The sequence below is a fragment of the Halichoerus grypus genome, chromosome 1, assembly GCF_964656455.1.
Source record: "Halichoerus grypus chromosome 1, mHalGry1.hap1.1, whole genome shotgun sequence".
Classification (NCBI taxonomy): Eukaryota; Metazoa; Chordata; class Mammalia; order Carnivora; family Phocidae; genus Halichoerus; species Halichoerus grypus.
This window is the reverse complement of record NC_135712.1, coordinates 28,819,675-28,843,049: the sequence shown is the minus strand read 5'-3', so window position 1 is coordinate 28,843,049 and position 23,375 is coordinate 28,819,675. Positions and strand designations below refer to the sequence as shown.

At 37.2% G+C, this 23,375-nt stretch overlaps 1 protein-coding gene across 1 annotated transcript in view; it reads right to left on the bottom strand.

The window, feature by feature from the left end:
* Positions 1 to 23,375, bottom strand: part of SAMSN1 (SAM domain, SH3 domain and nuclear localization signals 1) — a 127,380-nt gene that overhangs the window by 71,673 nt on the left and 32,332 nt on the right. The window contains exon 5 of the mRNA XM_078058124.1: positions 4,725 to 5,077. Coding sequence (XP_077914250.1) covers positions 4,725 to 5,077 — 353 coding nt within the window. The remainder of the gene's footprint in view (positions 1 to 4,724; positions 5,078 to 23,375) is intronic.

The window sequence follows — 23,375 nt, the reverse complement described above, 5'->3', positions numbered from 1 at the left end:
TCATTAATCAGGTAGATTAGTCAAGTAAATTAATCTGGTAGATTAATCTGGTAATGACAATGTCATGTTGATTGAAGAAAGCAGACCAGGGTCGGAGACACTGCGAGAGATTGCCAAGGTGGAGAATAGAAAGTAGAAGAGGCCCCCAAACAGCTGATCCTGCTTTGGTCACTTCTTTCCCACAGATCAGTAGTTTTCTTGGTCAGTATAAAAACTCCTATACCATTCAGCAGTGGGTCTGTGGGTCCCCGGAGCATTTCCCCATGTCAATAATTAGAGGGTTCACTACTCCCCATTTGAATCGAAAGGTTAATTGTAAAATATTTTGTTCCTTTATTTCTTGGTGAGCTTCAGCACACATCCTGTTCCTCTCACTGAAACAGTTCCCTAGAGAAATCTTCCATTAGCCATGCTTTCTCTTCTGGGGCAGCTGTGCAGTAGTTCACATACTACGCCAACAAGACCTTAGTGCTCCACTCTTCTCCACTCTTCTCATCCTCTTCTCATGTACTTGAAGATGCTTTCAGTAGAGCTCTGTTTATTTTCTCACCTTGAGATTCTGTATATAAACCTCACTTGTTTTTCTTTGATTTTTATCCAATTCTCATTATTACTTTTCTATCCACATTGTATTTGAATTATCCTGTACTTGGGTCTCTGTTCTGTTATTTCAGGCCTTTGACTTTTCTTCTTCCTGAAAGAGCTTTTGCTATTATCACTTTTTAAATGTATCGCACTATTTTTATAAAATATTTTAGACATACAAAGGGAGAAATGGATATTTGCTCCTCCTTTTCATGTCAAGATTACTTCCATTTCTTTATATTACAAAAAAAAGAAGTTGTTTATCCTTCTTATAAATCTGAAAAATTATCCCAGGTTGTGAAAAGTATGTTTGCTATTATCATAACATTATACTAAGGGAAGGTCTCATCTCCTTTGCAACATATGTATTTTATTCTTTCTTGCCCTTCTTCCCAACCAAGCCTCTTCTGACTCACTTTCCTCTTTTGTTAAGATGTTTCAAGCTCTTAGCATGCAGAGCTTCATCGTAAGTACCCTTCAATCACTCTTCTTGTAAAGTGATTGTAAACACTTGGCTTCAAATATTATTTTTGGTTACCTCCACTATTACCTTTCTTAAATGCATCTGAAATCCCCTCTCTACACCACTCACCTCAGATATGGGAAAAAACCCTGCATCCTTAAGTAGTTTTTCCTTGTACACTTCTCTTGTGGAGTATATACTTGCATAAATCTGTTCTTTACCTTTCTCAGTTTGTATCAATTCCATAATCACTTATCGTCCCCCACACTCCAGATCCCATAGACCTTGCAAACAACTGAACTGCACGTTAAAGATCTGTGGGTCTCTCATCCTCCTCCTGTTGACTTCTGTGAAAAGCCCTTCACAAATAATACATTCCCTGTCTGATTTCAGTTTGTTTATGGTATTTCCACTGACTAAAATACTGCTTCTTTCCAAGCCCAGCACAAGCCTCTGGATTCTTTGTTTCACCTGAGTGAACCTGAGTATCACCTGAGTCCTGGCACCATTTCCTTCCACCTTCCCAACAGCCCCACATGGTAGATGTCGATAACCTTGTTTTACAGATGGGTGTTTTCAGTACAGAAAGAGTCACTCAGAAGAGGGGGGCTGAGCAGGGTCTGACAGCAATGTCCAGAATTGGAATTAGTGGGTTAAAGAGGGTGAGGAGTTTGCCTAAGCTCACTGTGCTGGTGACGTCAGAGTTGGCGTTAAACCCAGTTCTCTCAGAACCAGCATTGAGAGTATGAGCCTGCCGTGGGATTATCACTTTCTGGAACTTTCTGGAAGACACGTCAATTTCAGGCCCTCTGAAAACTCTGCTTTGATAACAGGATCAAAGACACTGGAATCTACTGTTGCTGAAATTTCTCAAGTCAAGGAGAAACTAGTGTCTTTGTGGACTGGTTTCATTTTTCCTGAAATGTGGGGTTTTGGCCCAGCTCCAGCATATCTGCATATGTTGGTAGATTTAAAAAAAAAAATCTGGTCACACTTTTACCCTTTAAAATTGCAAAAATGTCACCTCTGACTACCTGTCATTGATGGTAAGTAACACTCATTTCAGAAGCACAACTTTTCCCTCAACACCATTTGCCTTCTGTACCTTCTATAGAATGAAAGTTAAAGTATAACCCAAATAACAACCCTGCAATTACTACAGAAAAAAATACCAGCTATGCTAAAATGAAAGTGGGTATTTTTCACTTGGTATTATTATAGAATATATGTGTAGAATATAAAAATAATAATTTGCACTCATCCAACTTCTTTCATTCTGTGTCTCAAATCCCTGAGTGTAAGTGGTCTCATTAAGGTTACCAAACCAATTTAACTCTAGCATGTTCTTGAACTCTCTCTCCAAATCCAGTGAGGTTTTCCTGTCACAAATGCTGAACATTATCATCTGAAATTCTGAGTATTCTGTAGCTATGTTTGACCTTCTGCAGATAAAACTCATTTACTTAATCATTTAGTTATGTACTAAAACAGACAAAACCACCACCAAAAGAAAAACATTACTATGTATATATAATTAAATCTAGACACACATTCACAGACACAATCAGACAATAACTGAGTTTATGTGTAATTGGATTAATATAAGAACAGTTAGAAGAATGGGGACAAATATTTTATGTAGATCTATGGAAACAAAATCCATTGGTTTCTCAAGCTCCATTCATTTAGTTAGCAAATGCCACTCAAATATTAATCGAGGACCCATAATATTTTAGGGACTATGGAGGATACAAAGATAAATTACCTATAGCAAATAAACAAATGCTCAACTAATTCCACTATAAGGTAGAGTACGGTAAGCTCCATGAAGACAGGGGCAGTGTATGTGCCCCAGTGCCCAGTATTGCAAACTGGTATACAGTGATGCCAATATGAGTTTGATAAATATATAATGGAAGAATAATGCCTTTAAGTTCTCTAGAATTTCAAAGGAAGGAGTGATTACTTCTATCTGGCATGACCCAGGAAGTCTTTCTAAAGGACAACAAAGTAATCTGAGTCTTAAGGGCTAGGGTAATGGTTAAAGGCGAGAATAACATGCTAGGTGGAGGCCAATACGTAAACACAAAGATAGAGAGGCAGGAAAGTACAAGACAGTCATTAGGAATAAGCAAATCATTCCAGTTTGGCAGTCCAGCACAGGAAATACACAAGGAAGAAGTTGTAGACAATGCTGAACAGTTAGGTTGAGGTCAGATTGCTAAAATCCAGGACTGCCAAGTTAAGGATTCCAGATTTTACTCTTAAAAGAAGCTCTAAATATGTGAATTTAGATTCTTATACACCAGCTTTACTACTTGCCAAGTAGTCATTATTCTTGATCCTGATTCTGAAGCTGTCAAGAGGAGTCTTCAGAAGTAGTTCCTAATTATATTACCAGCTGCTCTCTAAGAAAGTACTCCAGGAAGAAGGCCGCTAAGTCCAGTGGCCCCAAAAGAGAAGATGAAGCTAAGGAAGTGGCAGAGACGTTCCTAAAAATAATTGATGTTGGACAGTTTTATCAGTTACAAGTCTGCTGCTAGACACCTGTAATATTTAATGTGGTACTTTGAACACAGGTTACTTTAGCTCTAGTCTGCAAAGACCTAACTTAATACACAAGTCTTGAAAGGTGAAAAGGACTCCAAGCCTCTTCAGAGAGCTCTAATGCACCATGAAATATAGCATCTGTCTAGTGAGAGACGGATTCTTAGAGCAAAATGGTATAGAGTAGGGATCCTAGAAACACAAAGTTGTTCCATTTATTCACTACAAGTACAAATGACCATGAACTGTAGAGAAATGAAGGTACAAAACACATGCCTTAAGTAACCTACAATCAAGGTGAAAAAAAATTACTCTTAAGTCCTAGGATATTTGTGTTATTTAGTTTGTTTCTCAATTACCTCATGAATTTAATATTACTATTTCCATTTTATAATTGGGAAAATTAAGTTGAAAGGTTTTAATTCATTTGCCCAAGCCAAACAAGTAGCAGAGCTTGGATCCAAACCCAATTTTGTGTAACTCCAGAGTCCATACTCTTTCTCTTGCATCATATTGCCTTAGGGCCTAGTTTAGTGTATGGGAAATACTACAATATATTAGCTAAAAGCAGGATCCTTAGCATAAGACTGTCTAGGTTCTAGATCTTGGCTCCACTTTTTGTTAGCTCTGTGACATTGTACCTGTTGCTAACTTTTTTGTGCCTCATTTTTCTCAATCATAAAATGGGGAAATCAGTATTAGAATAACCTTCCCTACCTTACAGGGTTGTTGTGAGATTTAAATAAAATAATAAAGTACTTAGAAGAATGGCAGGCACATGGAAAACGCTTATTTAAATTAGCTATTATTTGTCAGTGAAACTTCATGACCACCGCAGTGATTTAGACAATTCAATCCACATCTTGATCTGAATGAACATCCAAAGTCTTCCCTCAACTAAAAAAAAAAAAAAAAAAAAATTCTCTAAAAAATACTGTGCAGTAGTTTATTTGAACACGAGGTATATACACAATAGTAACATGATAGCAAAAGTCACAAGAGCTACATTGCTTTTTGGAAAGACAACTCTAGTTCTAGTAACTTTCCTGATACTGATAAATTTGACTGATTAGCACTTTCGTTAAAACATCCAGATGAGATGATACATTGCTTTAGCTTACAAACTTACCCAAGAGTGTGGGAGATCCGAATCTGTATAAGAAGGCTTAAGTGGTGGGTGGTGAGTGCAGCGAGAACAGTTGTTCCAGGGTCCAATTTGGGCAATTTGGAAATCAGCACGTGTCCAGAGAGGGTTTTCTGGAAAAGTCTTCCAGCTGTTCCACATCTGAACTTCACCTTCATTGTGGGATAACATGTCGGCCAAGTTGCAACCAATTGCAGTGCTGGATCTAGCCAGTGATGACGAAAAAGAATCCAATCCAATCTTCATTTCTTCCTTTCCTTTTGTGCTAACAGTACTAATTTTCTTTTCTTGGGATTTGGCTAATTTTATACAGGAAATCAACGTTTCATCTTCATCTTCTGAATGACAAAGAAAAATAAGTAAGTCTGTCTAATACTTTTGCACATGTAGAAATTATGAATATTATATTTCCTTTTCTATAGTAGAAATGAGTGAACACCACAGCATAAAACGGGAAGTCATTTAATTTAACAAAATAATTTATAACTGCAATTCTTTATTTTTTTATTTTTATTTTTATTTTTTTAAAAGATTTTTTATTTATTTATTTGAGAGAGAGAGAATGAGAGAGAGCAAGCACATGAGAGGGGGGAGGGTCAGAGGGAGAAGCAGACTCCCTGCCGAGCAGGGAGCCCGATGCGGGACTCGATCCAGGGACTCCAGGATCATGACCTGAGCCGAAGGCAGTCGCTTAACCAACTGAGCCACCCAGGCGCCCTATAACTGCAATTCTTTAAAGAGTGATCTTTTGTATAGTAAATGCTTTGTTTTGTAAAGATAAGTTTACCTAAAATATTTTGAAGCTGTATATAATGATTAAATTCAGTTTGACTACAATGACTGAAAGCCACATGCAAATAGTATACTGAAAGATTCAGAAAAATTACAATTTTAAATTAAAAAAATTCCCCACATCATATAGACATGATATGGTATGCTTATATTCTTAATGTTTTTTTTAAATTTTTTGAGGTAATGTGTATAGACAGCATCATAAGGAAGTAGATGAAATATTCCCCTTTCATAAGAAAATGAAATCTCAGTGTACATGGGCTGAAATCCTATTGATTCTAATTTTTTTTCTGGTATCAATCTATAAAGAGATTTATGCATACAGTATTTGTCACAGTGAAATATTTTCGAAAAGGAAGATCAAGACTGAGAAAACAACAAAAAGAAGGTATATCTTTAATACTACGAAGTTGATTAGTGAGACATATATTTACATGTGGTGAAGGGTCTCATGAAATTTCTGGTAATATATAAAACAGTTACAGAAATTAGAAATATGTATTACCCATAGTAAATTGTACCGTATCATTGAATCTCTTTCAGTTCAAATGTTTAACTGGTGTAAATGAAAGATTATGATCAATAGCATGTAATTGTGAATAAATAAATGAACATCTAAGTTGCACATCAAAATTGAAAGATACTGCTTTCCATGGCCAAAGAATGGGGATAGTGGACAGTGCTGATCTGACTATCTCTTTCTCCCACTCTATCCCTGAATCTGGTCTTGAAGGGAAGGAGATATGGGTTATATAAAGGAAAATTCAGGAATAGGTTAAGGATATCTGTTTCACAAATAAATTGGTAATTTAAAAACCCTCAACGTTTAATGATTATTTTATGGCCTTATCAAAAAGGCCTTCATTTCATATACGCTACCCCAGTTCTTTCTCAAAGAACTTTTAGCAGCATTTTGACTGCTGACTTACGGAGATTTATGAATGTAGGTTTCATCTCCTTCAGACTCGGCACCCTGGCTTTCTTGGTCTGGACCTTTTGCTGTAGTCTCTTTAACATCCCCATTGATTCCACTGGGTCACCACCTGATTTTACGGCCTAGCACAAACACAGCTCAAGGTAAAGACAAATTCTTCTTCACAAAAGGCTAAATATAAAATGTGTCGAGATCATAAATGTGGGAAAATTCATAATGTGACCTTAAAACCCATAGCCTGGGACAATTTTAAGCAATAACTTGAAAGCAGACCATTTTTTGGTCTCAGACGTGTAAAATATATTACAACCGGCCAGTCATACTAAAGCAGGGTGTTTTTTACTTTTTTTTTTTTTTAAATTTCAACATGCAGCAAAATGGATTGAATCTGGAACCATCTATAAATGAGTCGCTCGTGCTCACTGTGAAATAGTGGAAAGAAACAAGGTCTTTGCAGGGTAACAAAGAAGGAACAAGAGGTTTAAAGTTGCTACTTGCAAGTGTGGGAACAGACTGACGGCATGCACACACAAAAAAGCAAAAATCAGATTTTCTTCATTTTTCCTTGTGGAAATTTCTGATAAAACAGCATTTTATTTCTGTTTTCAAATAATACACTTTTCTTTATATAGCCTTTTGCTTTTTAGAAGCTAGACACTGAGCAAAAAAACAAAACAGAAGAGCCATGGCATTCTGTATTATGCTTTAGTTAGTATGTAAGTGTCACTGGTTTATTATAGCAAAAAATTTAGATAGAAGAATTAATACTGCTTAATGACTCGAAATTTCTTTGAAAGATATGGAAATGCTTCCCTCTAGTTTAATGTTAGCAAATCTGTATTTATACTGCTTTTACTTACTATATTTAGGATGGCTTTCTCGTAACAATTTCAAAATATTTTGGAAATTCATACTTTATGTGCTAAATTTAAAATTGGTAAAGTAGTTGTATTCTGTGCTGTTAACTAGATATGAAGTAATATATAGAGGAATACTTCTTTTTCATCCAGAAATCTCTGGACGCAGAAATATTCCTCCCTCTGCTTTTGCCTCATTCTTTCCATTGAACAGCTGATAAATGACATCTAAATAGATACTGCAGTTTTCAAAAGGTGAATGACCTGTTTCCTCATTATTGTTTGAATGAGATATATTGCTAATAGTGCTTTCCAATCCTTTGAGAGGAAATAAGCCCAAAGAAATGTTTGCGAGAAAAAGATCTCTGGCACACAAACATTTCCAATCATTATTTTCAGCACTTATTCTTGGTCTTTAAGAATGACTTTGAGTAACCCATATAAACTTGATGTCCTGTCTCTGCATAATAGCACCTGAGTAGGAAATGTGACGTTTTGTCAGAGCAAGCCATACCTGTTTGCATTAAATAAATGGGAAAATATTGAAATCATTTTAATCTTTCAGGGAGGCCTGTGATGAGATTTTCTGAGATATGCAAAAATCTTCCCTCTCTTTCCAAAGGTCATGCTCAGCTCAACACAATTTCTATTGCTATTTATTTTTGTATTATTTTCTCCTGTATTCCTTTTCAGTATTTTCTGAGTTACTTGGCTTTACAGGCCCTGTAACTCAAGAAGAGTCATTTTCTAATCTTAAGGCCCTTCCAGAAATAATAAGCTGACATTGCACAACCATTGAGCACGATAATTCTCTTTGTTGTACTTCTTTTCATATGGCAACCTCCTCCTATTACAGCCGATGCTTAATTGCTCCACTGAAACCCTGGCATCAAAAATAGCCTTCTCCCTCCCCCTTCTTTGTGAAAATGACATTCACTTGATATGGGGAAAGGTGTTATATACCAGGGTAACTGAATTTCGTATTAATGATTTGCCCCTAAGAGGAATGAAAGCATTTGTATGGTATCTAAATTCATATAAGTGAGAGCTCATGGCCCAGAGGTATTAAAACAAATGGACCTCTCATTACTTTGTTCAAACTGTATTATAGTCTTTTCAAAGAACAGTCTTGTTAACTTTTGTATCTCTAATCCCTCACAGATCTTTGAGTTAATAGAGATCAATCTATTGCATTTTATTCATTTCTTAATCCCATTATGTCTAGGATAGTACATGGCTTGCTAAATGTTTGCTGAATGTAAATACACTCTTGAGTTCATACATAGGTTTTATCCACCAAATGGATATTCCATAGTAAATTTTTTACATTAGACTATTTTCTTTTTTTTTTTAAGATTTTATTTATTTATTTGAGAGAGAGAGAGCACGAATTGGGAGGAGAGGCAGAGGGAGAGGAAGAAGCAGGCTCCCCACTCAGCAGGGAGCCTGCTGTGGGACTCTATCCCAGGACTCTAGGATCATGGCCTGAGGCAAAGGTAGGCACTTAACTGACTGAGCCACCCAGGCACCCTAGACTGACTACTTTCTAATAGCAAAGTACTTCCAAAAAACCTCTTGCTATTAGGTAGTACATAACTGAGGGATGAAAGTTAGAGTAGATATTATGATAAGAGATAATAGAATCATTAAGATTATCTATTAAAAAGAAATCCTTTATAATATTTTCAAAATTATAATGTTATTCACTATAGTCCCCTAATCTGTTACCTATATATTTGTGCTGAATTTGATTAAAACTTATAATAATGTGCCTTTTAATTTCTAGATGTTTTCTAAGAAGACAGACTCATAAATTGAACTCACCATCCAACCAATAAATGAACTTCTATTGAGCACCCTACTGTATGCCAGGCACTGTCACACATTCTGAGGATATGGCATTGAACAAGTAAAATGAGACCCCTGCTTTCATACGGTCTACATTCTAGAGGGAAGTGATATACCATAAACATATAAACACATACATAAACAAGAAAATGTGATATCTGCTATGCTAACAGTTAACAGCATGACTGAGTGTGGATGGGGGAGGATTACTAATTTACACTGGGTGATGGTCCGGGGTGGTTTTACTAAGGATACTGAAGCTGAGCCTGAATTATAAGAAGGAACCAGATGTGAAGATTTGGAGATGGCTTTGAATTCACTGGATGGTCAGGGAGGTCATTTCCAGAACTAAGACCTGGATAACAGAGAAGGGTCAGCCCAGCGACTAGCAGGGGGAAGAGAATTCCTGTGAAGGTAGGGCTTGTGCAAAGGTTCCAAAGCTGAAGGTCCTGGAAGAATTCTTAGCATGCCCAAGGAAGAGAACAGAGGGAAGAGCATTGTAAGATCAGCCAGAGACCTGATGAGGGGCCCTCGAGGAGGCTTTTGTAGAACAAGGTGAGGAACATGTATTTGTTCTAATATTCTTCTTCCCTCTTTATTGAATTTTGATCGTCTTACTTTTTAAATGGCTTTTCCCAAAAGCATTCAAAATATGTTCTGATCTTATCCATCTTTAATTCACCATATTTTATTTACCACTCTTTCTGCTCCCTTTCCCGGGCATGCTTCTCAGAAAAGTTAACTGTGTATGCTTCCTTTAATTCCTCTAATTTCTCATCCTTTCAACTCCCCTCATGTACTTGTCAATCAGCTTTTGCCTCTACTATTCCATTTAGATTGCGTTTGTTTTCCAGTGAACTATTTTCAGGCTCCATTATTGCTTGATATGCAGCAATATTGACCATGATGATCTGCAGGAAACAATTTATTTTCTTGGCCTCTGTGACACATATTTTCTGGTTTTCCTTTCACCCTTTCCGGCTGTTCTTTCTCTAACTCCTATATTCTGATAACTCCTTTTCTCTCAAAACTAAATGCTTAAATTCCTCTTCCATTCAGTGAATGCCATCTTCATCCACCCTCATGCACATTCCATAAATCAGATTATCACCTTTGCCACTTACCTCTCCTTTGTTTACTTATATTTATTCCATTACTGAATTTGGTCTACTCCATTATTGAGTTTGGTCTGTCCTCCAAAATGTATCTTGAACCTGTTTCTTTTTCACTATTTCCATTGTTACCACCCTAGTTTAATCTTCTCTCATTGAAACTACTGCCAAGTCTCTGTTTTGTTTTGTTTTTTTACTTTTGCCTTTCTTCAGTTGATTCACAATATAATGTTATAGTTCTCTTTGAAAGATGTAAATCTGATGATATTACTATCTTGCTTAAATTACTGCAAAATTGCCCAGTGTTCTTTAAATAAAATCCCAAATACTTGACTGGGTCTGTAAGACCTAGGTCTCCAGACTCCCTTCACACTCACAAGGTGAAGACTTTTAGATTCCCAATCTCCAAAGCACTTTGTTTTCTGAGTGTTTTTATGTATGCTGCTCTCTCTGCCTGGAATGCATATTCTCATTCACCTGGACTGGTTAATTCCTACTCACCCCTGCAGCCTTCCTCCTAAACGAGAGATCTTTCCTGACTCCCAAGTCCAAATTAGGTCCCTATTCTTTTACCTTCTTGGCTTTCACCACAATTTCAGATTTATATTTTTGTGTCATCATTGGTTAAATGTCTTCCTTCCCCATAGACTCTAAACTGAAGGAAGGCAGAAACCATAACCTTCCATATAGGTACCATGAAGTATCCTTAGTACCTATAACATTGTTGATAGTTGGTACTCTGTATGAATTAGTTGAAGTAATGATACAAAATGAATGAATGAATAAATGGATGAGGACTTGATTTGGTAAAATCTATTTCTTTAAAATGTAATGATGTGAAAAACAATTAGGGATTGAGACTGCGAGAAAGAGAGAAGAAAATTTTTGTATTTAGTTTAAATTTTTCTCCTATAAAATGGCAATTATATGTGAATATAAATTAAATATTTTTCATATGTATATTTTACTATGTATATACTATATCTTTCATATATAAATGTGCATATCTTTATTTTGCTCACATTCCTTAAATAATGTAAAAATTTTGTTAGAAATGTTAAATACCTCACTTTCTGACATTTTGCTTGACTATTAGGATGATAGAATAATTTTTAGAAACTAGCATCAATAAATTATTGAACTGGAATAGTCCTACAACCATATTTTATGAGCTGGGATGGAACTTATTGGACATCTAGTCTACCAGCCTATTTAAAAAATGAGAAAAACCAGAGAAGCTAAGTGGCTTATCCAGAGAAAGATAATTCATTAATAATAGAGCAAGGATGAGAATCAAGTATTCTGACTTTTAATCCAGTGTCCTTTCTCACAAGATTTTTATTTAGAAGCCAGCATAATTACTAATTATCTAGAATTGACAGCCAAATTAAGACCAATCAAATCCAGGGTTTTGATTATTAAATATGTTTCCCCAATAGAGGATAAGTATCAGGAAGACACTCTCTGATTTATAGGTCTATTCTCTTTCATATATATATAAAATAGATATATATATATTTCCTCTTTCATATAGATATATATGAATATATGGAGATATATGAATATATAGATATCTTTTATTTTTCTTATATATTATTTATTCATATACAGATGTAATACATGAAAATATATATATATTAAACACCTCTTTAAACACACACACATATCTTCTTTCCCACATATATTTCACTACAGGGAATTTAAATTTTTTCCAATAGTATCCCTTCCTTTCACACAGGAGAAACTTAGGCTTATGGAAACTAAATCCAGATCACCTAACTGTCTGAATTGTGTACTCTTTATCCCACTAATGAAAAGGAAGTTGGAAAGTAACATGATAAACTTCGCATGAAGTAAAATAATTTCCCTTTGTTCTTTTTTTGTTCTTCTGATTTAGAAAACTGTTCCTCTCTCATGACCTCTTTAACAAGTATTCAAATAGAAAAAGCCTGATCAGTTGATGTCTATTTCACATAATTTCTTCAACAGGGGAAATAGAGATCTTTTAAAATTAATATCTTGGTTTATTTTAAAGAAAGCCTGTAATGAACTCCCTGAAATGAAACCTCAGATAGTTTCATGTATTTTGCATTGACAATTTTTCTGAGCTTCCAAGTCTTCTGACTCTTTACTTAATTACTAAAGATTTACCAATTTTAGGCTTTAGAAATTATTTCTTTTAAATGCTCACAATACACTATTAAGTGAAAAATCAGTATGTAAATTTGTATAAAAAGTACAAACACCACTTTAAGTGGCTTTCCCCCCCTCTTTAAATACCCTGCATTTTCCAAGTTTTTTTTTTTTTTTTAAGATTTTTTATTTATTTATTTGACAGAGAGAGACATAGCAAGAGAGGGAACACAAGCAGGGGGAGTGGGAGAGGGAGAAGCAGGCTTCCTGCAGAGCAGGGAGCCCGATGCGGGGCTCGATCCCAGGACCCCAGGATCATGACCTGAGCCGAAGGCAGACGCTTAATGACTGAGCCACCCAGGCACCCCCCAAGTTTTCTACAATGAACATATTTTACTCCTATAATTAGGAGAAATCCTATAATTTAAAAATACGTTTAGAATACAGGTTTTTATAATCAAATTTATTTCTACCAAGCAGAACGTAAGTACCTAAGTTTTTCCACTGTGAATTTTTCCTAGCCACTTGAAAAAAATACCTAGAGACTGGATAAAAATGAGGAAAGTTATTTTCATGGTAAAAACAAAAATAATTTGCTTTAAATGCTGAGATTATTAAAACCCCAAAGCTGTATATACATTCTCTTCTATATAAAAGGAACTACTCTTTATTTATGACTTAAAACATACTCTAAAAAGATAATCTGTAAGGTCACAATGATCAGTTAACATTTAGTAACTCAATGGACAGTAATAAAACCTAAAGAATTATGAACTAGAATCAATCAATGCAACCTATGAAAACAAACAAGTCTCATTTCAGAGAATTATTTTAATGCTTTCTTGGAACTACAACTAACTAAAAAGACAATTTGAAAATAATTCATTTATATAAATGAATTGATTGAAAAAATAATTGGTGGAAAAGTGCCATGTTGATGTTAGGTATAACTGTAATTATAAAATTTATTATTTTTTCAGTAATAGAAACTAAAATTAAACAAACACTGGACCAATACTTAAAATAAGGTTAAGCATAATTTTTTAATTTTTTTTATTATGTTACGTTAATCACCATACATTACATCATTAGTTTTTGATGTAGTGTTCCATGATTCATTGTTTGCATATAACACCCAATGCTCCATTCAATATGTGCCCTCTTTAATACCCATCACCAGGCTAACCCATCCCCCCATCCCCCTCCCCTCTAGAACCCTCAGTTTGTTTTCTCAGAGTCCATAGTCTCTCATGGTTCGTCTCCACCTCTGATTCCCCCCTTTCATTTTTCTTTTCCTACTATCTTCTTTTTTTTTTTTTTTTAACATATAATGTATTATTTGTTTCAGAGGTACAGGTCTGTGATTCAACAGTCTTACACAATTCACAGCGCTCACCATAGCACATACCCTCCCCAATGTCTCTCACCCAGCCACCCCATCCCTCCCACCCCCACCACTCCAGCAACCCTCAGTTTGTTTCCTGAGATTAAGAATTCCTCATATCAGTGAGATCATATGATACATGTCTTTCTCTGTTTGACTTATTTCACTCAGCATAATACCCTCCAGTTCCATCCACATCGTTGCATATGGCAAGATTTCATTCCTTTTGATGGCTACATAATATTCCATTGTGTGTGTGTGTGTGTGTGTGTGTGTGTGTGTGTGTGTGTGTATATATATATATATATATATATATACAATGGAATATATATATATATACCACATCTTCTTTATCCATTCATCTGTCGATGGACATCTTGGCTTTTTCCATAGTTTGGCTATTGTGGACATTGCTGCTATAAACATCGGGGTGCATGTACCCCTTTGGATCACTACATTTGTATCTTTGGGGTAAATACCCAGTAGTGCAATTGTTAAGCATGATTTTAAAAAAGGCCATTGAATGAATAGGCCATTGAATGAATTAATGAAATAGAATATATTCTCCTAGAGACTTATAAAATATTTATTTACTCATTCAACACACATTTACTGAGCACCTACTCTGTGGGAGCTACAAAGGAGAATGAGATTTTGTCTGCTTTGTGATACTCATTGCTTAGTATGAATGATTAAATAAAAAAAAACCCAACAAACAGTAGTCTGTCCCTGTGCGTGTTCCCTCCATTGAAAGTATGAGATTTTTGGGGCTCCAGAGTTATTTTTACACATCTCAAACTTGGTCTCTAATATGGTCAATAAATATACGTGAACTGAACAGTTGGTTAAAAATACATCTGGAGAGAGATGCCTGGGTGGCTCAGTCTGTTAAGCGTCCGCCTTCAGCTCAGGTCATGATCCCAGGGTCCTGGGATCGAGTCCCGCATCGGGCTCCTTGCTCAGCAGGGAGCCTGCTTCTCCCTCTGCCTGCCACTCCCTCTGCTTGTGTTCCTGTTCTTGCTGTCTGTCTGTCAAATAAATAAATAAAATCTTAAAAAAAAAATTTAAAAAATACATCTGGAGGGGGGCACGTGGGTGTCTGCCTTGGGCTCAGGTCATGAACTCAGGGTCCTGGGATCAGTCCCCAGTCCAGCTCCCTGCTCAGCGGGGAGTCTGTTTCTCCCTCTCCCTCTGCCCCTCCCCGCTGTTGCTCTCTCTTGCTCACTCACTCTCTCAAATAAATAAGTAAATAAATAAAATCTTAAAAAAACATCTGGAGGAAAAGGTTAATACGTGTCATGTGAGAAGTACAAATAAAATGTGATGGTTATTCACAGGAGAGAAGATTGCATAAGGTAATGTGGGGAAGGGAAATGTACTTGCCTAGAGAATTAAGAGGCATTTGAACAGTGTAATTTAGCATGTCTAACAAAGCCCTTTATGTAACAGTCTTATCTCACTATATAAATACAAATCACCTACTCAAGTTCTAATACAGGTTTCTGGCTCCTTCTGCTTCCTCTCAAGTAGATTTTGGTGTTCACAATTCTGGTCTTGGAATATAATGTGCCACATAGGCTCTATTTTCCATGGCACAAGGAAGTTAATGGCCATCTTTCCCCACTTCTGTATGGGAGGAGCCAAGACTGCTCTTTGCTTATTTACCTATATGTTGGGGTCAGTCTTTTAGTGTGGAGACACTGTGAAGTCAGTTGGGAGCTGCCTGGATTATGCAAGTCAGAGACTGCTTCCTGTGTAATATCCTCTGTTCTGAAATTTGGAAGAAGTTTCCAGAACTGTTCATAAGACTATTTCTCTTTTTGGGTACACCCTCTAGCTGACCCAAAAATGTGTGCAGTAGGAAATTTAAGTGTCAGCATACAAATTAATTAATTTTTACTAGAGTCCTAGCATACAATGAGCTATGGGTGTAGGAAATTACATGAATACAACCCTTGTACCTAGGAGTTATAGTTTAATCTACACAATAAAGAAACAAAAAATCACCTGGTTTGATAGAACCAGCCCTGGTCTGCAGACACGGGGCTGCTTTACTGTGATGCTCTGCTTTGTGACTAGCCATGTGAACTCGAGCGAGCCACTTTGCCTCTCTGTACTTCAATCACAGGAATTCACTGTTCCTCTAACAAGTTTAGGGACATTAAAGTAGATAAGTATCTCCTTTTGTTACTTTACATCCAACTCTTGGACTTCAGAAGAATATCAAGGAAAAAATGAGAATGAGCTACTATTGATCACATATTATTAGAGCTTCAACAAGTTTTTGTATTCATCTAGTCCACTACCTTACTTTCAAAAGAAGGAAACTGAGGCACAGAAATGTGAATTTAGTAGCCCAAGAGCATAGTGGTAGCTCCAGGTCTCTTGATCTGGTTCTCTTGATTCTGTCTCTAATTAAGTTATTTCTTAGTCCTCCGAAATGCCTAGCTTTATTTTCATCTGGGAAGTCCTCTTTGTATTCATCAAGATTCAGTTGTTGTTTTTTTTTTCCTTCCTACAGCTCTTTGATATTTAACTAGTTATTAAAAACTTAGAAGGCATGGTACTACCAAGGGCAGAGTACAGTAGTTTTCAGGAAATAGAAGTAATATTTAAATAGTACCTTTTCATCACCTCCTCCTACCTAGAATAGCTATCATCCCTTAGGCAAAAAACTACTGTTGAGAAGAAAACTATTAAATTTAGATGTTAACATGTTAATTATCGTTGAGAAGAGAGTGCTGTGAATGGAGATACCTTGAAACGATCATATTCATACCTACATAAAGAAACAAGATTTACTGAAGGTAGTTATTTGCCACAGAATCTACAAGTTTATATTACATTTTAGGAAATAATAATCAAATAAATCTGTATAATTTGGCTAGCAGTGGTCCCAAAAGCAAGTCTGGAAAAATAATTGTAAAGAGGGCTTACAGTTGATTCAGGTCTGTAACACTTCAAGATGTGCTGATGTCCATGAGGGTCCTGCAAATTTTCCATACCTTCTAAAACATGTATTTTCCCTGAATTTCTGTTTAGCAATGGCCCAACAAGGAAAGGAAGGTGGTTAAGGTGATCTGAGGATTTTAATATTGTAAGAGAAAGTTGGCACACAGAGATAAACTTTTTAACACTATAAAATTTTCCTTAATCTCAGGAGAAATTGCTAAATTTGGGGGAACATTTTTACATAAAAACTCATTCTTTAGAGGTACTGCTTTAGGCTTAAGTCAGTAAGCTTCTCGATAGGGACGAGTCTTTTATGTTCTCTAAAAACACTTCTATGTGGCAAACTATAGAAAATTATGCTTACTGTACTATAATTATCGGGACATTATTGGGAAACAGAAAAACCAGTTAAATAGTATTATTTGGAGAAAAGTTTCCTACCATTCCATGGGCAGTAGTCTTTGATAGTGAGATGGACTCCAGTATGAAAAGTTACTCTCTTTAGCATTAGAAAAAGAAAAGGACAAGATTGATGTTAACATTCCTTAAAGAAACAAAAGTAAAACCACACAGGTGCCAAAATAATGGAGAAAGGATCCATTTTCTCAGTTTTAATAATCATCAAGTTAACAAGGTACATTGAGTACCATTTCATCAAATACATATAAAGGTGAATATCTGTGTGCAGGTATGTATATATAGTATGTATACATATTATATATATAGTGGATTTGCTCCCCATCGTTCACTAACTTCAGTCCCAACACATGATCCAAAACTCAGAAGAAGTTTGGTAGAAAGGGTTAGGATCAAGAAAATGGTTTATGAAGCAGTCTACACCTTACTCCCTTTCTGCCCTTCACTATTAGGTACATAATAGGCATCGTTTTTGAAACTCTGATCAGAGTTTAAACTCAAACCAAATATACATTTGGAGTTAGGTAATATCTGGAATAATAGCACAAGATATTTTTTATTATGTGTAGTACTTGTCAATGTAAGCTCTTTACTGTTGACATCTACTTGAAAAATCCATGTACCTGGTATTAAGCAAAGGGCCTTGGATGGAGTTTACAGCGGAATAGAAGGAAATTTCAAATTTTATTCTGAGAGTGAGGCCTACAATGGGATTGCAAGGAGTTTAGGGAGAGGACACAATGATCACTGAACATCTTCTGGGGGTAATATGCATATGCTGTTTCATTTAATAGTTATAACAATCATAAGAAATTTTTCTCATCACCATTTTACACATTTTACACATAAGGAAACTGAGACACAGAGAATTTAAACAAGTTCAAAGTCTAAAGTTATCACCCATCTAAAGGTGAAGCAAGTTTGGACTATAAAGTCCAAAGCTAGGCAAAAGTCCCACAAATTCTAGCCAAGGACCAAAAGACAAGAAGTAGAAATCAACAGAATAGCTGAAGTGACTGAAGCTAGTACTGAGTGACTGGATTTTATTTTGCCATTGGGTGTAGCATGTGGATTTGTAAAGGATTAGGCCCACATTTTCAGGTTTGTGTTACATTTTAAAGATGTCAACTAGTACTTGGTGCTTGGCACAGTGTAAGTTACCAGAATGTTTTTTCAAGTCATTTTTTGAATTTTATAATTATTTTAAAAATGAGAATAATGCTAAGGAATACCCAGATAATTCCTTTCAACCTTTTAGAATGATCAAGATGGGATAATACCCATATATATATATAAGTAAGAACTTGGCTAAGGAATAGAGTTCATTCATAAAATTCATTTGTTAAAACCAGGCATTTCTTTTTCTGTGTATAAACAAAGTTGAAATGGGGACAGCTTAACCTCTTTCCTTGTTTTAAAAGGGGATGGAGAGATGGATGGATAGATAGATAGATAAATAGATAGATAGATAGATAGATAGATAGATAGATAGATAGATGATAGATAGACCGAACATGACTTTGGATACTAAAATAGGAAAATCTATTCTGATTTTAATTTCATTTCCCCAGAGACCAAGATGTGGGTTTCATACTAACACGCAATGTTCCTTTAACACCAACTAAAACCACTCTATAAAATCTTCTATTAAAAAAAGAGGTTATATTTTTCTTCTAGCTAACAAATAGAGCTCTACATTCTTTCTATCTGCAAATGAGTTAAAATATTGCTCTTGGGATATAGGAAAACTCCTCCATCTACAATGTCGTAATATTATTAGGTAGCTTTGGTAGTTTCAAAATATGTTCATAAATTGTTTTATACTGCTCTCTTCAAAAGGTGGGTTATAATGCCCCTCTCCTTAGTATGAGCTGGATTTAATAACTCGTCCATAACAAATAGAATAAGGTAGAAGTGATGGCATATGACTTCTGAGACTAAGTCTTAAAAGGCATCATGGTTTCCTTCTTACTCTGTGCCTTGGATCACTCGTTCTGGGGGAAGCCAAATGCCACACTCTGATATACTCCAGCAGCCACATGGAAAGGCCAACAAGATGAGGTACTGATTCCTCCAAACGGCCTCCAGCAAGAAGCAGAAACCCCTGCCTAGAGTAGGGAGAGGGAGTTTGAAGACTGATAACTAATACGGTAGCAAAGTTATACAATGGATAAGAAAGTACTTGAAAATAAGAATGATGCACAACATAATTTGTTCATTTTTATATTACATCATACACAAAACTTAAACAACCTGTCGTTTTGGCCTGTTTTTTTTCCTGCCTTACAGTTTGTTCACACCTTTGACTAGAACCACCCCAAATTTGTCTGATGAAACCTAATGAGGGACCCGCCTCTCCCAGTTCACAGCATAACCTTATTTTCCCAGTCACCTCGTGTCAAGCCACCTCAGTTAAGCTCACCACAAAGCAGTCCCACTTTGATCCAATCTACACATTTTTTTCCAACAATGGTGTGCTGTATTGGATACAGTTTTTTTTTTTAAGATTTTTTTATTTATTTGACAGAGACACAGCAAGAGAGGGAACACAAGCAGGGGGAGTGGGAGAGGGAGAAGCAGGCTTTCCGCGGAGCAGGGAGCCCGATGTGGGGCTCGATCCCAGGACCCTGGGATCATGACCTGAGCCGAAGGCAGACGCTTAATGACTGAGCCACCCAGGTGCCCCTGTATTGGATATAGTTTTAAGTCTCTATGTTGCCAATGGGCTGTATGTAGCCAAGAGGTGTTTTTTTGGTTTTTTTTGTTGTTGTTATTAATCCAATTTTCTCTCAAGGACTAAATGACTAACTCTCAGCTCTAGATGCTGATTACCCTGGAGGAGACTGGTCTAGATTGCACAGTCAGGGCTGAGTTGAGATACGCTCTAACTGTGTGCAAGGTTTGGTTGAATATCTTACAGCAATTAGGGCTCGGCACTAGCAGAAGTGGCAGTTATACAAATAAAGTGTATCCATGAGGAATACATTCAGCTTTGAGGAACAGAAAACCCAACCATAGTGGCTTAAACAAGTGTGGGGCTTATGATTCCTCACAACACGGAGTCCGAATACAGGCAGTCCAGCGCTGATGCAGTAACCCAAGTGTCCCCGAGGAATCAGCTCTGTGCCTTTGCCTGCTCCACCATTCTTTTTTTTTTTTTTTTTAATATTTTATTTATTTATTTGACAGAGTGAGAGAGAGAGCACAAGCAGGGGAAGCGGCAGCAGAGGGAGAAGCAGGCTCCCCACTGAGCAGGGAGCCCGATGTGGGGCTCGATCCCAGGACTCCAGGATCATGACCTGAGCTGAGGGCAGACACTTAACTGACTGGCCCCCCCAGGCACTCCCCTGGTCCACTATTCTTAACATGTGCCTTTTGCCCTTTGGTGAAAGGACAGCTGCAAACTCAGCAGATACCATGTCCCAGCTTCCAACAAGAAAAGAGCAAAGGACAAAACTTTCTCCTCAGGAGGATTTGCTTCCCCCTCCTCCCGCCCCCACACCCCCGAATAGAAAACCCTCCCCAGGCATTTCTCACTACAATTCCCTGGTCAGAACTGGATCTCATGACCACCCTAACTAAAGGGGAGGCTGAGAATTCAAATACATAAGCTTTGCAGTCTCCAAAGAAAAGGACATCAAAGGAGAAATTGGATGAAATGGGTGCGAAGTGATCTAACCCTTAGAAGAGAACCTAACCCACACTTTCATACACACACATATTTTTAAAAATTAATTCACGCAGCAACACTTTTTCCACTGAAGCAGCTTAGGGAGAAAATGTTTTGGTGCAGTCCTGCGTGGGGGTGCTTGACAGGGCTTAATATCACCAGCACTGAAAGTAATAAATGTTATCCCTCTTTTCTATCATGAATATGAATGACGCTCTGAAGGCTGAAAGCAACCTAGGAATTTACGTGAGAAATGAGGCATGAAACATTTTTGAAAATATATTAGTCCAAAGTCTGTATTACTGCATATTTTATACCCTTTTCAATATGCTACAAAAGGTCTGAGCCATCAACTGAATGCTGCCAGAAAAGAACAAATAAGAACAAGGATACAAAAATAAATGCTGGGAGTCAAGTTACCCCCAAGATGTTCTTTATGGTCAGTATAATGATCACAGTACCGGGCAGATAGCTTTGCTTCAAACTCTCCCCATCGGCACTTGTCCTGCAAGGTGGGTTCTCCAGCAAGTTTATCCCAGGCCAAGCAGTCAGAAATAGTCATGGAACTAAATCGGTATTGGAGAGAGAATTCCATAAACGCTTCCCGCCCCCACCTCCTGCCCCTTGGTTCCTTGTACTTTCTTCTATGCCTGAAATCTGTCCTCTTATTTTGAGAACGTGAAGGAAACATGTCTAGTTGAGGGGTTCCTGATTGGGAATTCAGTTAATGTTTAAATTTTGTATTATGAATGTTTTTATTGTCCAAAGTATATTTTTGCAGGCATAGTCCTGTGATAATTACTATGAATATATTTTACGTCCCATGAACTTTATCCCATGTTAATGATATTCAGTAAAATGGCCAGCCATATGAAAATGTGTGCCCTGTTAAGATACTATTCATTATTTTAATCCTTTCTACTTTTACATGATTTTAAAAAGTTCTACAATGAATATGTATCATTCTCACAATAGGAAACACAAACCAGCTTCGGTTTTTCCATGAGGCTATTGTCTTCCCAGACCAGACATGAGCCAAGTTTGGGCTTGTAAAGTGAAATTTCATGGGGCATCATGTCTGTAGTCGAGTGCCCATCAATCAGCTGTCTGGATGCCATAGAGTCTCATGGTTCATGTACTTAGCATCATCATTTCACTCATAAAAATACCTATTCCTAGCCCCAGACATGGTGATTCAGTTGGACAGGGGTGAGGCTCAGAAGTCTGCACTTTTAACAAGTACCCGCATTCTTTTTTTTTTTTTTTTTGAGAGATTGAGAGCACGCATGAGCAAGGTGGGGGGCAGAGGGAGAGAGAGAATCCTCAGCAGACTCCACCCCCAGCAAGGAGCCCCATGCAGGGCTCGATCTCAGGACCCTGAGGTCATGACCTGAGCCCAAGTCAAGAGTCGGGTGCCCCCAAGTCCCCTTATTCTGATACAGACAGTCCCCAGGCCACAGTGGAGAAACACTGCTCTGAGAAGTCATTTGCTCACTTGATGAGAGGCCAGTCTATGCCAAAGTCCACTCTTACAGCTCCCACTGATAAGCCAGTCTGCCCCCTCACACCAGAGCACGGTGCCCTCTCTGCCCCACCTTTCAAAGAGTAAACTGTTTTTACTTTTTCTCAGTCACAAGGAGTTAACAGGTTAACAGTTTGCATAACACTTAATAATACTTCACTAAAGTATTCTGTCATATAGGAAAAGTGTTTTTTAAATATATTTTTAAAGATTTTGTTTATTTATTTAAGAGAGAGCAAAAGCAAGAGAGAGCACAGAGGGAGAGAGAGAAGCAGACTTGCCGTTGAAAGGAGAGCCTGATGAGGGGCTCGATCCCAGGACCCTGAGATCATGACCTGAGCTGAAGGCAGATGCTTAACTGACTGAGCCACCCAGGCGCCCCAGAAAGAGTGTTTCTTAATTAGTTAAATTCAACTGCATGCCCACCATGAATAAGAAGAGAGATATTAGGGGCGCCTGGGTGGCTGAAGTGGCTCAATTGTTAAGCGTCTGCCTTCGGCTCAGGTCATGGTCCCAGGGTCCTGGGATTGAGCTCCGCACTGGGCTCCCTGCTCCATGGGAGGCCTGTTTCTCCCTCTCCCACTCCCCCTGCTTGTGTTCCCTCTCTTGCTGTGTCTCTCTCTGTCAAATAAATAAATAAAATCTTAAAAAAAAAAAAGAGAGAGAGATATTAAAGATAGATGAGACCAACCTCTACTCCCAAATGAAGATTTCTAGATTAGATATCTCCTGCTTTCTGTCACTGCTTATGAATTCCCTCAACTGATCTTTAGTGATAAACTACACAGTACCAGTGAGTGGTTACTATTCTAGAAGGATCATTTCTTAGCCAATGAAAATGCCAGAAGGATTGGGGTAGCAAAGATTTACCTTTAACCCTCCTACAAAGTTTTTACATCATTTTCTTCATTCTCAGAGATGGTTCTATTTTTTTACTAAAAACCTAAAGAAGGACTTCTCTTGGCACCACACATGTCTGGGGAGCTCTCACTGTATATCGGCCTTCATTTATTTC